The 13,273-nt window shown below is 34.0% G+C and overlaps 1 protein-coding gene across 2 annotated transcripts in view; it reads right to left on the bottom strand.

The window, feature by feature from the left end:
- slo (calcium-activated potassium channel slo) overlaps positions 1-13,273 on the bottom strand; it is a 535,662-nt gene that overhangs the window by 107,552 nt on the left and 414,837 nt on the right. For both annotated transcript variants that reach the window (XM_072540708.1, XM_072540706.1), the window contains one exon: positions 9,512-9,574. In XM_072540708.1, coding sequence (XP_072396809.1) covers positions 9,512-9,574 — 63 coding nt within the window. The remainder of the gene's footprint in view (positions 1-9,511; positions 9,575-13,273) is intronic.

Raw genomic sequence — 13,273 nt, 5'->3', positions numbered from 1 at the left:
AGCAAGCAGGCCACTTCATAACATTGATATCTTCTGATTCAACGAAGTTTGTAGTCACTCTACATGTGGTGGCGGTTTATCATGCATGGAAATTAAATTTTCTCCTATTGTACCTCTCCAGAGCCTAACTACAGATTCTAGAATCAAATATCATTTCAACTGAAATACTTACACCTGTAGCTTCCGAAAGTTGCCTTTGGAGCTGTGGGTTGGGGTGGAGAAATGGTTGGGTCTCTTCTAGTCACTTGGATGATAAAACGATCGTGATGAGCTACTGTTACTTTTTGGCGACTTTGTCTTAGTCTATTAATAAGCATTACCAATTCCTGATATCGAGCTAAAGTTTCTAACACAGCGCCCTGTGTTACGCCTACCACTGCTGTTTGGTTCGCATGAGACATTCTTTGCTCCACAAGACTAATTAACTTTTCCCTTTGCACATGCTTTAACCACACATAAGGCTTAAGGTTTTCGAACGCAAAATTAACTTTATTTATTTTCGTTTAATTTACAACTAAAGCAAATAATCTATAACGTACCGAGCTGTGTTATATGTTTTTTCAGAAGAAATAAATAATTGTTTGAAATACATGGTGATTTTATATAAGTTTGATTGTATGTAATTGTCTTATTTGCTTTATTATACGCAAAAATTAAATCAAAGTGTATCCCAGACAAAGCTGGAACACACAAAATGCGATCGTCGTGCGATCGTCGCATCATATATGAAGCGACACAGTATACTGGTTCTGATAAAAAATAATTATATTTTAAAAGTATTATTTGACAAATAAATTATTTGTGTAAAAGTAAAGCAATACTTACTTATAATATTCAGTTGTGCAGCTACCTTATTTCATGCTTCAACCTTTTGTATTGCATTTTATAGTACTCTTGGAAAGTATTAAATAAATACACATATTTTCGTACTTTTTTGATAAGTAACTCAGTTTCTTCACACATTTTACTAAACGATCGCTCGATCAATCTGTAATTTTGTATTGCTGTATAACTAATTGTATTTCTATAAATCTATCGTCCAGCGAAGCGATCCAGATTGGATCGCTGCGACAGATCTCACTCTAAGGGACGAAGATAATGCAATACCGCGCATGGACAGCGATATCTGACCGAGAGCTACGGGCAATCTACTTGTATTAAATAGTAGTGCATTATCCTTCTCCCATAGAGCGAGATCTATCGCAGCGATCCAATCTGGATCGCTTTGCCGGGCGATACAGTTGTACAAGTTGTACAAGAAACCGAGTTACTCATCGAAAAAGTACGTAAATATGTGTATTTATATGATACTTCCAAAGAGTACTATAAAATGCAATAAATAAGGCAAAAGCATGGAATGAGGTAGCTGCAGAACTGAATAATATAAGTAAATATTGGTTTTTAGTAAAATTTTACACAAATAATTTATTTGTAAAAGTATACTTTTAAAATATACCTATGTTTGATATTGTAATCATAACAAGATTAAAATTTAACTGCTAATTTTAAATAAAACTGGGAGTAACCTAAATAAATTTAGTTTTATATTTTTTAGAGCATCTTCTGTCAACGTAGTCAGCAAATTGTTCACGAACTTAAATTGCAGCATTGGGCTTCGGTTAACATAGATTCCACGAATACGCTTATATGAGCATATTCTTCAAGTATGAAAACTAGCACCTGTTTGCTAAAAAGGAACCAGTATACTATGCCGCTGCACAAAGATATCGCGTCCTATGTGACGTGCTAATATCACTGCCCGCTGCGACACATCGCATTCTGTGTGTCCGAGCCTTAAACATTTTAGTTTTTTTTTTTTTTTTTTTTATTAGAAAAAGATGTCGCATCCACCAAAAGGTTATTAGCGACGGAACAAAATATAAATAACATAGTTAAACACCTACAGATTATACAAAATGTTTATGGATCTGAGATAATTCACTATATTGTCACAGGAACAGTTTTGACCTAGAGCCTGTGGTAGAGCGTTTGGGATCTTGTAGCGCTGTCTTTCTTGGTCATATTTACTACAAATTGTTAAAAAGTGTTCGACTGTTAATCGGACGTTACACTGATCACATATAGGTGGATTTTTCTTTGTGAAAAGGTAGGAGTGCGTTAATCTGGTATGTCCTAGACGTAAACGCGCAACCGCAATTTGTTCTCGTCTATTGCGCGACGATGGAAACCACTGAGACACATTATTTTTAATTTTATTTAAATTGGAATTAGTTTGAGACCACTCATTTCGCCACAAACACAACACTTTATTTTTAAAATAAGCTTTTAAGTCAGTGGAAACACACTTGTCTATCGGCTCCGACAAATCACTTAAAATTGCCTCTCGTGCTATCCTGTCAGCTTCTTCATTTCCTGTTATTCCGACGTGTGAGGGAACCCATAAAAATTGGACGCTTCTTCCATGCTCATGAGCTTGGGAAAGCTGGTATTTTAGCAACTTTTCAAAAGGATGTTTGGGAAAAATGTGTTTTAATGAATTTAAAGAGCTAAGGGAATCTGTTATAATCAGGGCTTTTGTGAGTGTAAGCTCGTTAAGAAGTTTCACAGCACGGTATATGGCATAGAGTTCAGCTGAGTATGTGCTGCATGCTGGGGGTAAACGGAAAAGAAGATTGTTTTCTGAAGAAACGATTGATGCCCCCACTCCGTCTTCGGATTTAGATGCATCTGTGTAGATTTTATGGTAGTCGGGGTACTTATTTATGAGGGCCTCAAACTTGGACCGAATTAGAGAATGATGTGTATTAGATTTATCTAAATACTCTAGAGATGCATCGCAAGTTGGTATATCGATCAGCCAAGGCTCGGGGTATTTAATATCCGAGGAGAAAACCTCCGGAAAATTGATGTTTAGGTTTTGAAGAATGGATTTAATTCTTTCGTAATATGGTTTTTTAGTATAGCGAATACCTTGAAATAAGTTTAAATATTTATTTGTAAAAGTATTTTGATGTATTGGCTTTGAAGTATTGCTCGCGACTGAGGCTGCATGTGATAGAGCGAGGTACATGCGGCGGTGATGTAGCGATGGTTCTCCTAAAAGAGCATAAATGCTGGATACAGGTGTAGTTGGGAAAGCCCCTAAGATTAATCTGAGACTTTTGTTATGAATAATATCTAATGATTTCAGTAGAGATTTATTAGCAGTGGAATAGGCAATTGCTCCATAATCTAGCTTAGAACGTATTAAAGATTTATACAGGAGGAGTAGAGTGGATTGGTCTGAGCCCCAGTTTTTATTACAGAGAGATCTTAAAACATTTAATCTTTTATTGCAGGAAAGGATTAGTTCTGAGATGTGATTTTTCCATGTTAACTTTGAATCAAAGATTAAACCCAAGAATTTGTGGTGATCTCTAAACTCCAGCTGTTTCTCATACATTCTTAGGTTAGGAGGTTGTGGCAAGGAACTTGAAGAGAATACGACTCCTATTGATTTTTCTACTGAAAATTGAAAACCTGTAAAGTTGGACCAATTTTCGAGAGTATCTAAAAAGTTTTGAAGGATTGATGACATTGAGGAAATATTTTTACCTTTAATAGATACCACTAGGTCATCAGCGTATAAACGAGCCTGTAAGGGTGCTTGAATGTTTTTGATGATGTCGTTTATTGCTACCAGAAATAGTGTTGGACTGAGTATGGATCCTTGGGGTGTACCATTTTCCAAACTATAAATATTTGAAAAGATATTATTTATTTTTACTTGAAAAGATCTGTTATTTAAAAAGTTTTGGATGAAAGCAAGGCAGTGACCTTGAATATTCCATTTATGAAGTTGTCTTAAAATGTTGTATTTCCAAGCTTTATTAAATGCACGTTCTAAGTCAAAAAATATAGCAACACATTTTTGGTTTGTAGCAAGAGCTTCATGTATTTCACTTTCCAAATCTAAAATGTTGTCTGTGGATGACCGATCTTTTCTAAAGCCATTTTGCTCGGAGATTAAGAAATTAGAATTTTCTAAAACCCATGAGAGTCTGGAGTTAACAATATTTTCTAGTAATTTGCAGGTTGTCGATGTCAGAGATATGGGTCGATATGATTCTGGGTCATATTTAGGTTTATTAGTTTTTAGGAAAGGAATGACTATTGCATTTGACCAAATAGCTGGCCATTGGTGGTGAAGCCAAATTCTGTTGAATATGTTTAAGAGATACGTTATGGCTGAAACAGGGAGATGTTTCAGAAATGCTGAAGGAATATCATCAGGCCCCGGACTAGAGTCCTTCAAGTTAAGAATAGATGAGTTTATCTCTTGAAAAGTGATGGGATGGTTTAATGAATTGTTTTGTGCTTCAAACAGATAAATGGGATTTTGTTCGGCGAATTCTTTGGCTTTGAGAAAATTGGCCGTATACTGTTGATTCGATGAGTGGCCTTGATAGATTCTTCCAAAAATGTTTGCAATATCGCTGCTCGATGTTATGAAATTATTATTTTCTTTTAGCCCCGTGAAATTATATGAAGTATGTAAACCAGAAATTTTCCTAACTTTGTTCCAGACATCAGAGAGGGGAGTATTGCTATTAATTTCCGATACGTATTTGTTCCATGAAAATTGTTTAGCCGTTTTGACAGTTAGCTGTGCCCTTGCTTTTAGCATTTTGAATTTTAATTTATTTTCGGATGTTTTATGTTTTTTGTATCGGTTTAGGGCTGATTTACTTTCACGGATTGCTGTAGCACAACGGTCATTCCACCATGGTACAGGACATCGGCCCTTAACAGATTTAGATTTACCAATAAATTTGTGGGCGGCGCTTAAGATAAGTTGATTAAACTGTTCTACATTCGAGTTAACATCGTCTGTTATATCCAAACTGGAAATGTTATTATCGATATATTGGGAGAATTCTTGCCAATTTGAATTTTTTATTCTCCACTTAGATATGAATATGGGTCCTGATGAGGGATAATTATGGTTTCTAATTAGGATTGGAAAATGGTCACTACCATATGTATAGGTTTGAGCGTCCCAACTGAGACAATGAGCTAAATTTGGGTCGCAGAGAGTTAAATCGATGCATGAGGAATATCCTGTTGAAATATTGAATCTTGTAGGGCTACCATCATTAAGAAAATTTATATTAAGTTGATCTAAGATATCGGCAATACTTGAACCTCTGACAGACGTGTGATCTGAACCCCATATTATGTTGTGAGCATTAAAGTCGCCTAGAATTATACGAGGACGTGGCAGTTGCTCTAATAACCTGCAAAAGCTATCAGAACTGACTTGTTTGTCAGAAGGAAGGTAAACATTACAAATAGATACTAAACTGGTAGATATGATTCTGATAGCAACGGCCTCTAAATCACTGACTATTGGAATTTGTATCGCCTCGATGGATTTGTTTACTAGTATTGCTACACCACCGCTTGCACGACTTGCATCTGTACGGTCTTTGCGGAAACAAGTGAAATTTTTTGAATTGTACAACTGATTGGTCTTTAAGTTTGTCTCCTGTAGACAAATAATATCTGGAGAATATTCAGATAAAAGAAGCTGTAGCATAGGGAGACGATGGAAGAATCCATCAATGTTCCATTGAAGTATCGAGTTGAATGTTGTTAATAGATTCGGAGTTAGATGATACTGAACGATTGTCTACAGAAGAGTCACTATCTAAGTCAGAAATCTCTTTCCCTAAGTGGGTGAGTAGTTTCTTTTGAAGTTTTGTAAACTTACTTTTTGTAGATCTATCATTTGCATATTGATAGCTGCTTTGTAAAAGATGGAGTAAACCAGCCATATCAGTTGTAAATTCTTTAACGACGCTAATAGTGTCGGGGGAGCCTTGAACATTATCAATCAGTAAGGACAATTGGTGGAAATTTAAAACGAATGGTGGGGTATGATTATCAATGAAATTTTCAAGAGTTTCCCGTGTAGATTGAACTTTAGATGAGCGCGGTTTTTTTTGTTTGGAGAGTTTGGGTTTTGCAAACAGATTTTCTGATGAGATTGCTGAATCTGAAGGAGGCGTGTCGATCTCACCAATACTGCGTTTTATGGAAGAACTTGCGTTTTCGCAATTGCTATTAGAGTTTTCACTTAGATGATGTGGCTTTATTACATTTGGAAGTAATGGAGCAAACTCATTGGTAGTGACAGAAGTCGAGCTTGTAGTTTTATTTGTAAGATTGGTTGAATTGGTAGTTTCAAAAAATTGTGATGATGTATCAGTTTTATTAGAATTTTCTGCAGTTGTATCTAATGGAAGAGGAGCTGGTAGATTGGAAAATATTGCTTCCGAAGTTTGTGAAAACGGTGTTGCCGCTGAATGAGGTCGATTAAAAGTGTTGTTATGAGTCGGAGTATTAGTAGTTTCTTTGTCGTGGAGATTTGTAGGTGTAGGTGATATGCTCGGATATGATAATGGATAATTTGATGACTGCTGGGTGTTTGGTACCTTGTGTAGTATACTTGTTGAAGCTGTTTGATTTGGTACTTCATTGTTTGACTCAATATGAGTTGATTCCGTTACTGAACTGGTTTTGCATTGGGATGATATGTGTCCTGTATTTTTGCAAATAAAGCAGGTGAGTGTACCTTGTGACAAAAATATGCGGTAAGGTGTTTGGTCGAAATTTATTAGAATAGAATCTGGAATTGGTGATGTTATAGGGCTTATATAAACTTGCCTCCGAAAGCTCAATATGTGACTATATTCGGGAAGAGTCGAGCTAATTTTCAGAAATGTTATTGGGGAAATAAGCTTTAAACCGATATTCTGTAATTCTTCAACTAATACTTGATGAGGAATTGACGGGCAGACTCCAGACAAGACTAGTCTTTCTGCTGGAGAGACAAGTCTTCGTGCTGTTACAACTTCGCCGAGTACTTCTATAGAGCCATGTTGTGTCATGAAGTTATCTACTACGGTTTTGTTTGCCAAATACATGCAGATTCTATTATGAGATAATCTAGATGAAAAAATAATATTTTTTGGGTTGATGATTGTACCCAAAGGAATGAGATAATCCTGCAGTTTAGCATTATCGATACAACTAAAAACAATTGCTTGGTTCTTACTCGGAAAAGAATGTGAAGCGGCTGAAGCATAACTGTTTGTGATATTCGAACGTTGATTTACTGGACTGGTTAGATCGGAAGGTGTGTTTACATTGTGTGAAGTCATTTTAAGCTGCGGTGGCGAAGGCCTTACTCCGACTCTGGTAAATGAAAAACCAGTCGCATGCTACCATAAGCTACTTATAGCAGCTAACCTCACAAAATGTTTGTACGGTAGTGTATATTTATTATTTGACGTTTTCTTTTCACAATAATAAAATAATAATTACGTATAGATGACTTACGTAGTAGTATCTAGTAGATAAACACTTTAATTTTAAAAAACTATTTAATAAAACCACTTGTTTTTATTAAAAACTAGGAGTACGCTATCAGTACTACTTAACCGTACCTTGCCAGGGCCGGTCCACCTAAACATTTTAGTGTTTAGATCATTGTTGCGGTTTGTACACATTTTGTAGATATATATTTTACCTAAAATTGTCGTTAATGTGGCTGTATTATGACTTTTTAGTAGGATATCTATCTAGAACTACAAAGCAGTCCCTGCACTATTTTTAAGATTAATCAAACTAAGTTTAACTTTTTTTTGTACACTCCGGTAAATCCCTAGTGAATAATATTGTGTAATTTAAATTTAGTTCTTTTTTGACAAATATACAGTAATTTTTTTGAGCTATAATGGATTATAAGAGACATTTCATCAATCCTTACTAAAAGTAAGTACACTAATATAACTTGTATCATCCAATAAAGAAGATTTTTGCTGATGCACATTTACTATATTATTCAATGTCTTCAAATCCATGCCCATATGTTTGCATTACTGAAACCGTTAGGAAATTTAAAAAAATGTTATCTGTACATTTAAAATCTTCTTTTTATTGAATTATCCTTAATAGAAATCTATATTTGACCGATACGAGTACTAGCATTTAATCTAATCTAAAGATTGTAGCAGAGTTCTTAAAGAAGCAGGATAGAAAAAGTATAGAGTGTTTGGTAATAGAGTGTTTACTGTACTTTGTATTGGACGTGAACTAAGTGCATCGTGTAGATATGTTGTGTGAAATAACAAGAGAGTCCCAAAATTATAACTAATTTATTGAATATAATTAAAAATGAGCATTACGAATTATATAATTATAAGATTAAAAGAAATTTTGCACCTGATTTAAAAATTTAAAAGTTTATATCAAAGAATTTTGTCCGAATAATAAACACCTTGTTTATGAAAATTTTTGTAACAATTATATATAATCTTATATAGGTCAGACAATCAGAAAAATTCAAAATCGAATGTACGGACATTTTGTTCCAATTTCGCCCGAGGCTAACATAATTGACCCAAAAGTAGAAGTATATTTTTAAAACTCCAAAGATACAGTTGTGTTTGTTTAATAACATACAATATTATCGCAGAAGCTGTTGAAATCCAAAAAAATGTCCACACGTTTTAACAAAATGGATGACAATATTTGTTTTTCTCAACAACGACCCGTTTGATATTTTCGCCAAGTCAATCTGCTTACAATCCTCCTCCGGCTTTAGTACCATGTACCAATCTACAAGACTGGCCAATATCTCTTACATAAAAAAATACCAAGACATCCAGCCAGCAGTTCTTGTGATGACGAGTTACCACGCTGATGCCTGGATGACCAAATTATTAAGAAACTTCACAACAAATTAAATTTCCGTTCTCTTTGCTGTTTAGTTTTTACGATGGCATTATATGATTTTCTCGGTTTTTCTAATGCACTAGCATTGCGAAGATTTCGAAATTGAGGTTACTCATCCTAAAAGAGTCACTGATTTTTGAGCTACATTTTAATGACATACTTTAAGATGTTTACAAAATATCAATTGTCAAACTGTCGACTGTCAAAATCCTTTCATATTTTTTTATTTTTCGTGATAATGCTATCTCATTAAATTTTAATATAATATATTTCAGTGCCCCTTAATATAATAAAAAATATAATTAAAAGCGACGAAAAAGAGACATCAAAACATCACGAGGATTGAAAATGTGACGAATAAATAACTAAAAACGTTAAAGGTATCTAAATAGGGACAAAAAAACATTTAGACGAATAATTTATGTGTCTTCTTTGTCACATTTTCAATGCTATGATTTATCGTTGCTTTTTATATATGCGATACTTATGATATTATTTGTTGATTTTATTCATTTTTGATCCTCTTGACCGAAAATTACTGTATATTAAAATGTAATAATATCAACACTATTTGCAATAATTATGTTTTAGAGTATACTAGGAGAACTGTTCAATGAATTACAATAAAATTAGTTACATTTGGGACCAAAAATATAGGAAAAGGGTGAAGGTAGAATATATTTCGCAACCGAAACCGTAATGCAAAGAAACGGAAAAACTGGTGCTTTGGTTATTAGGTGTAGATGTAATATTTTTGGATTTGATATACCTCGAATATGCACTTTCTTGGGCAACTCTGGCGGAGTAAAAGTAGGGGCAGGATGATGGTCATCTGTAAACCACAATTTAGTCTTGCTACTTTTTCAACTTAATTGTTTTTATTAACTAGTTTTTCTACTCTATTTAATTTATAATATGAAACGTTATATGCTAAATATATTATGTGAAGTATTTATTACCTTTTATTAAGTCTAAAATAGTCCGTATGTTGTTCATTACAACAAAATTATGGATAGTGTGATAGACTTTGAATATTTTATCATTAAAAAATGGTGCTCCTGCAATTTTTTCCATTAAATTTTACAAATGTTGAATTTATGCAACAACTCATGTCAAGCATACTGCACTTAAAATTGAACACAAAACTGATGCAATTGGTGAACCTCTATTATAGTAACCATCTTAAGACAAGCAATTATTATTAAAGCAAGATTAACATACTAATTTAAGAAGCCTAAGCGCCTGAGCTAAATATAAGCTTTGTTAAACAATGTGTTCCACTGTTTTGTTTTACTCCAGTTTTGGTTATTGCTTTTAAAATCTTGCTTGACTGTTTATTATTATTATTATATTTAATTATAAAAGTTCTTCCATGTAAATTCCATTAGAAGTTTTATTTAAATTATTATTTCAATTCAATGTGACGCCAATTAGGAACCAGTTATGTAAAATTTTTTACTGTTCATAACTTTATTTCTCCTATAATCTACACGCTTATATTTACAACAAAACTAAATGAAGAAAAAATAAGTGTCATTATAAAAGAAAATTTACCAGAATTCTATAAAGATGTCTCCTAACTCATACGAAGTGAGGTAGAATATGCAATCAAAGGACTTAGAACAAAAAGAAAGTGCAGGTTCTAACATATATCCAGAAATTAATCTCTTAACAGCTATGTTCAATTTAATTTTGGGAATGGGAGAGATCTCACAAGAGTGGCTGCAATCAATTTTCATTTCATTACCTAAAACAGTTAAGTCTAATAGGTAAATATTTAAAAAAATAATTCATAACTGGATATTGTAGAAATGTGAAAAATTAGGTGCATGTCAGTTGTGTTTCAGGAATGGACTGGACACCAGAAAAGCTCTTCTTAGATTACAAAAATATTGTTGCAAAAATGCCACGAACAAAGGCAATATATTTAAATCTGGTTTGTTGATTTGCAGAAGGCCTTTGATAAAGTCTACCACTGCAAACTTTTACAACTACTAAAAGGTAATAATTAGATAATAAAGACGTAAGGCTAATTAAAAACCTGTACTTTCAATAAACAGCTAAAATAAAATCAGAATTGATCACACGCTGTCAAAACAAATACCTATTGATAGAGGAGTACGACGGGGCTGTGTGGTGTTGCCTATATTGTTAAAATTGTACTCTTTAGTAAATCTTCAGTAAATAAACAAAGAAACTCCATCTTACGGTAACATAATTTAACTTAAATATAAACAGTGATAATACCAAAGCGGTGACCTTTTCTCGGTCTCAAAATGTTCCAATACCTATCAAATCGAATGGTCAAATTTTGGAACAAGTAAATAAATAAAGTATCTGGTTTGCTCGATAAACAACCAACTATATCAACATCCAACTATATCTCAAGATTAATTGCAAGATTATAAAAGCAGAAAGTGGTTTCAAACAAATAAAAGGATTACTATGCGACAGACGCATTAATTTAGGACTTAGGATACGACTATTTAAATGCTATATTTGGCCAACTATGCTATCCAGAGCAGAATCATGGAAACTCAGAATTTTAACTCTGAAGCAGATCACGGCATTTGAGATAGATGTGGCTTTACACGTGAATATTAAAAATTCCTTGAACTGACCATATAAATTAATCAGGTTCTTTATCGATTAAGGAAGAGAGCTATTTAACTTCATTAAAGTCTATATAATATCATATTTTGGAGACCTAGTAGGAAATTAGAAATATTTTCTTTTCCAATTCATAATAACAGGCAAAAGAGAATAAAAACGAGGAGTCAGGAAAAGAAAACTCTCTTGGATCCGAAATATGCGAAAATCACGAAAATTAAAAATATATAAATACGCAAAAAAATATAATACAAGAACACCAGAGGAGAGACGGAGGATGCGGGATCTCAAATGAGAATGTAATATCGGGGATAGCGAGAGATGAAGTTGTCGAGGCCTTAAATAGGATAAAGCATGGTAAGGCAGTAGGGCCTGATGGAATACCTATAAAGGTTTGGAAGGCTCTAGGAGAGGAAGGGGTTGATATTTTGTGGCAATTAATGAGTAGGATGTATCAGGAAGAAAGGATGTCCGATGCATGGAGAGAGAGTGTGATGGTTCATTATATATAGATAAAAGGGACATTCAGGACTGTAAGAACCATAGATGGATAAAGTTAATGTCGCACATAATAAAAATTAGGGAGAGAACTGTAGAGCGGAGGTTAAGGAGAAAAACATCAATAGGAAAAGAACAGTTTGAGTTTATGCCTGGAAGGAGGAAAGCGAAAGCCTTGTTTACTTTAAAGCAGTTGATAGAGAAAAATAACGGAAAAAAAGAGAGCCATATTTGATATTTATAGATCTTAAGAAGGCACAAGACACAGTTCCTAGATAAGAACTATGGAGATGTATGAGGGGGAAATGGATTCCTGACAAGGACGCAAGGCTCGTGAAGGATATGTATGACGGAGCTTACACCAAAGTAAGGACTGCTGTCGGATTGACCGAAAGTTTCTTCATTGAGTCGTTATATGTTTCATCTTGTTATGGATGTACTGACAAAGAAAGTAAGGGATAGAGCTCCTTCGTCAATGCTCCTTGCTGATGATATCGTGTTAGTAGAGGAGAGTAACGAAATATTGGAGAAGAAGTTAAAGTGTTAAAGAAGAGCTATTTAAGAGAGAGGACTTAAGTAAGCATGTCGAAAACGGGGTATATGTGGTTGAGGTGAAGAGGTTGGGGACAGTCTCAAAAAATATTTAAGAAAAAATACTACATTGGTTTGGTCATTTCAGATGTAGAGATGAAAACTATGTGGAACGAAGGATAGATCTGTTAGAAGTTGATGGAAGAAGAGGTAGAGTAAAACCGAGGAGAAGATAAAAGGACTGTGTGGCAGAGGACTTAAGAGAGAAAGGTTTAGGTGAAGAACACGCGATGGACAGAAATGAGTAGCGACGAAAAGTAATGAACAGTGACATCTGAAAATTTAGTCAGACTATGTATTGCCTCTGAAGTCTATGACTTATGAGTCCGTGAGAAACTTCAAACAGTTTCTTACTACCGACAAAGTATTACGAAGTAACTTTATTATAAATGTTAAAATATTATTAAGTTCCTGGTAAGAAGTTAGTACTCCTCGTATACTACCAGAGTTATTCTGAGTTATCCTGAAGTACCGTGTAATTAATGTCTAAAAATGGAAAAAGGAACTAAGTGACGCCTTCTTTCCAGAGCAAACGCAAGCAAAAAGTTTATTCTAAGCTTTGACTCACTACTATTTCAGAGTTACAGAAAACTATCTCATAGCTATAACAGGTATGTATACTAGTTATTGCTCACACAGATATCATTTCCTTAAATAAAGCAAAATGAACACACCAAAATGCAGACTAGCTGAAACAGATCTTTTTTGAACGTGATCAGGAACAAATAAAGCTCCGCAATAATTAAGATTTTTTTAGAAGTCTAGATAGTTTGGATTAAAGCATAACTATAAAATATGCTTTCAGATTTCAATGTGAGAAGGTCTACGAGAC

The sequence above is a fragment of the Diabrotica undecimpunctata genome, chromosome 8 (genome assembly GCF_040954645.1).
Source record: "Diabrotica undecimpunctata isolate CICGRU chromosome 8, icDiaUnde3, whole genome shotgun sequence".
NCBI lineage: Eukaryota > Metazoa > Arthropoda > Insecta > Coleoptera > Chrysomelidae > Diabrotica > Diabrotica undecimpunctata.
This window is presented reverse-complemented; position numbering and strand designations above follow the sequence as displayed.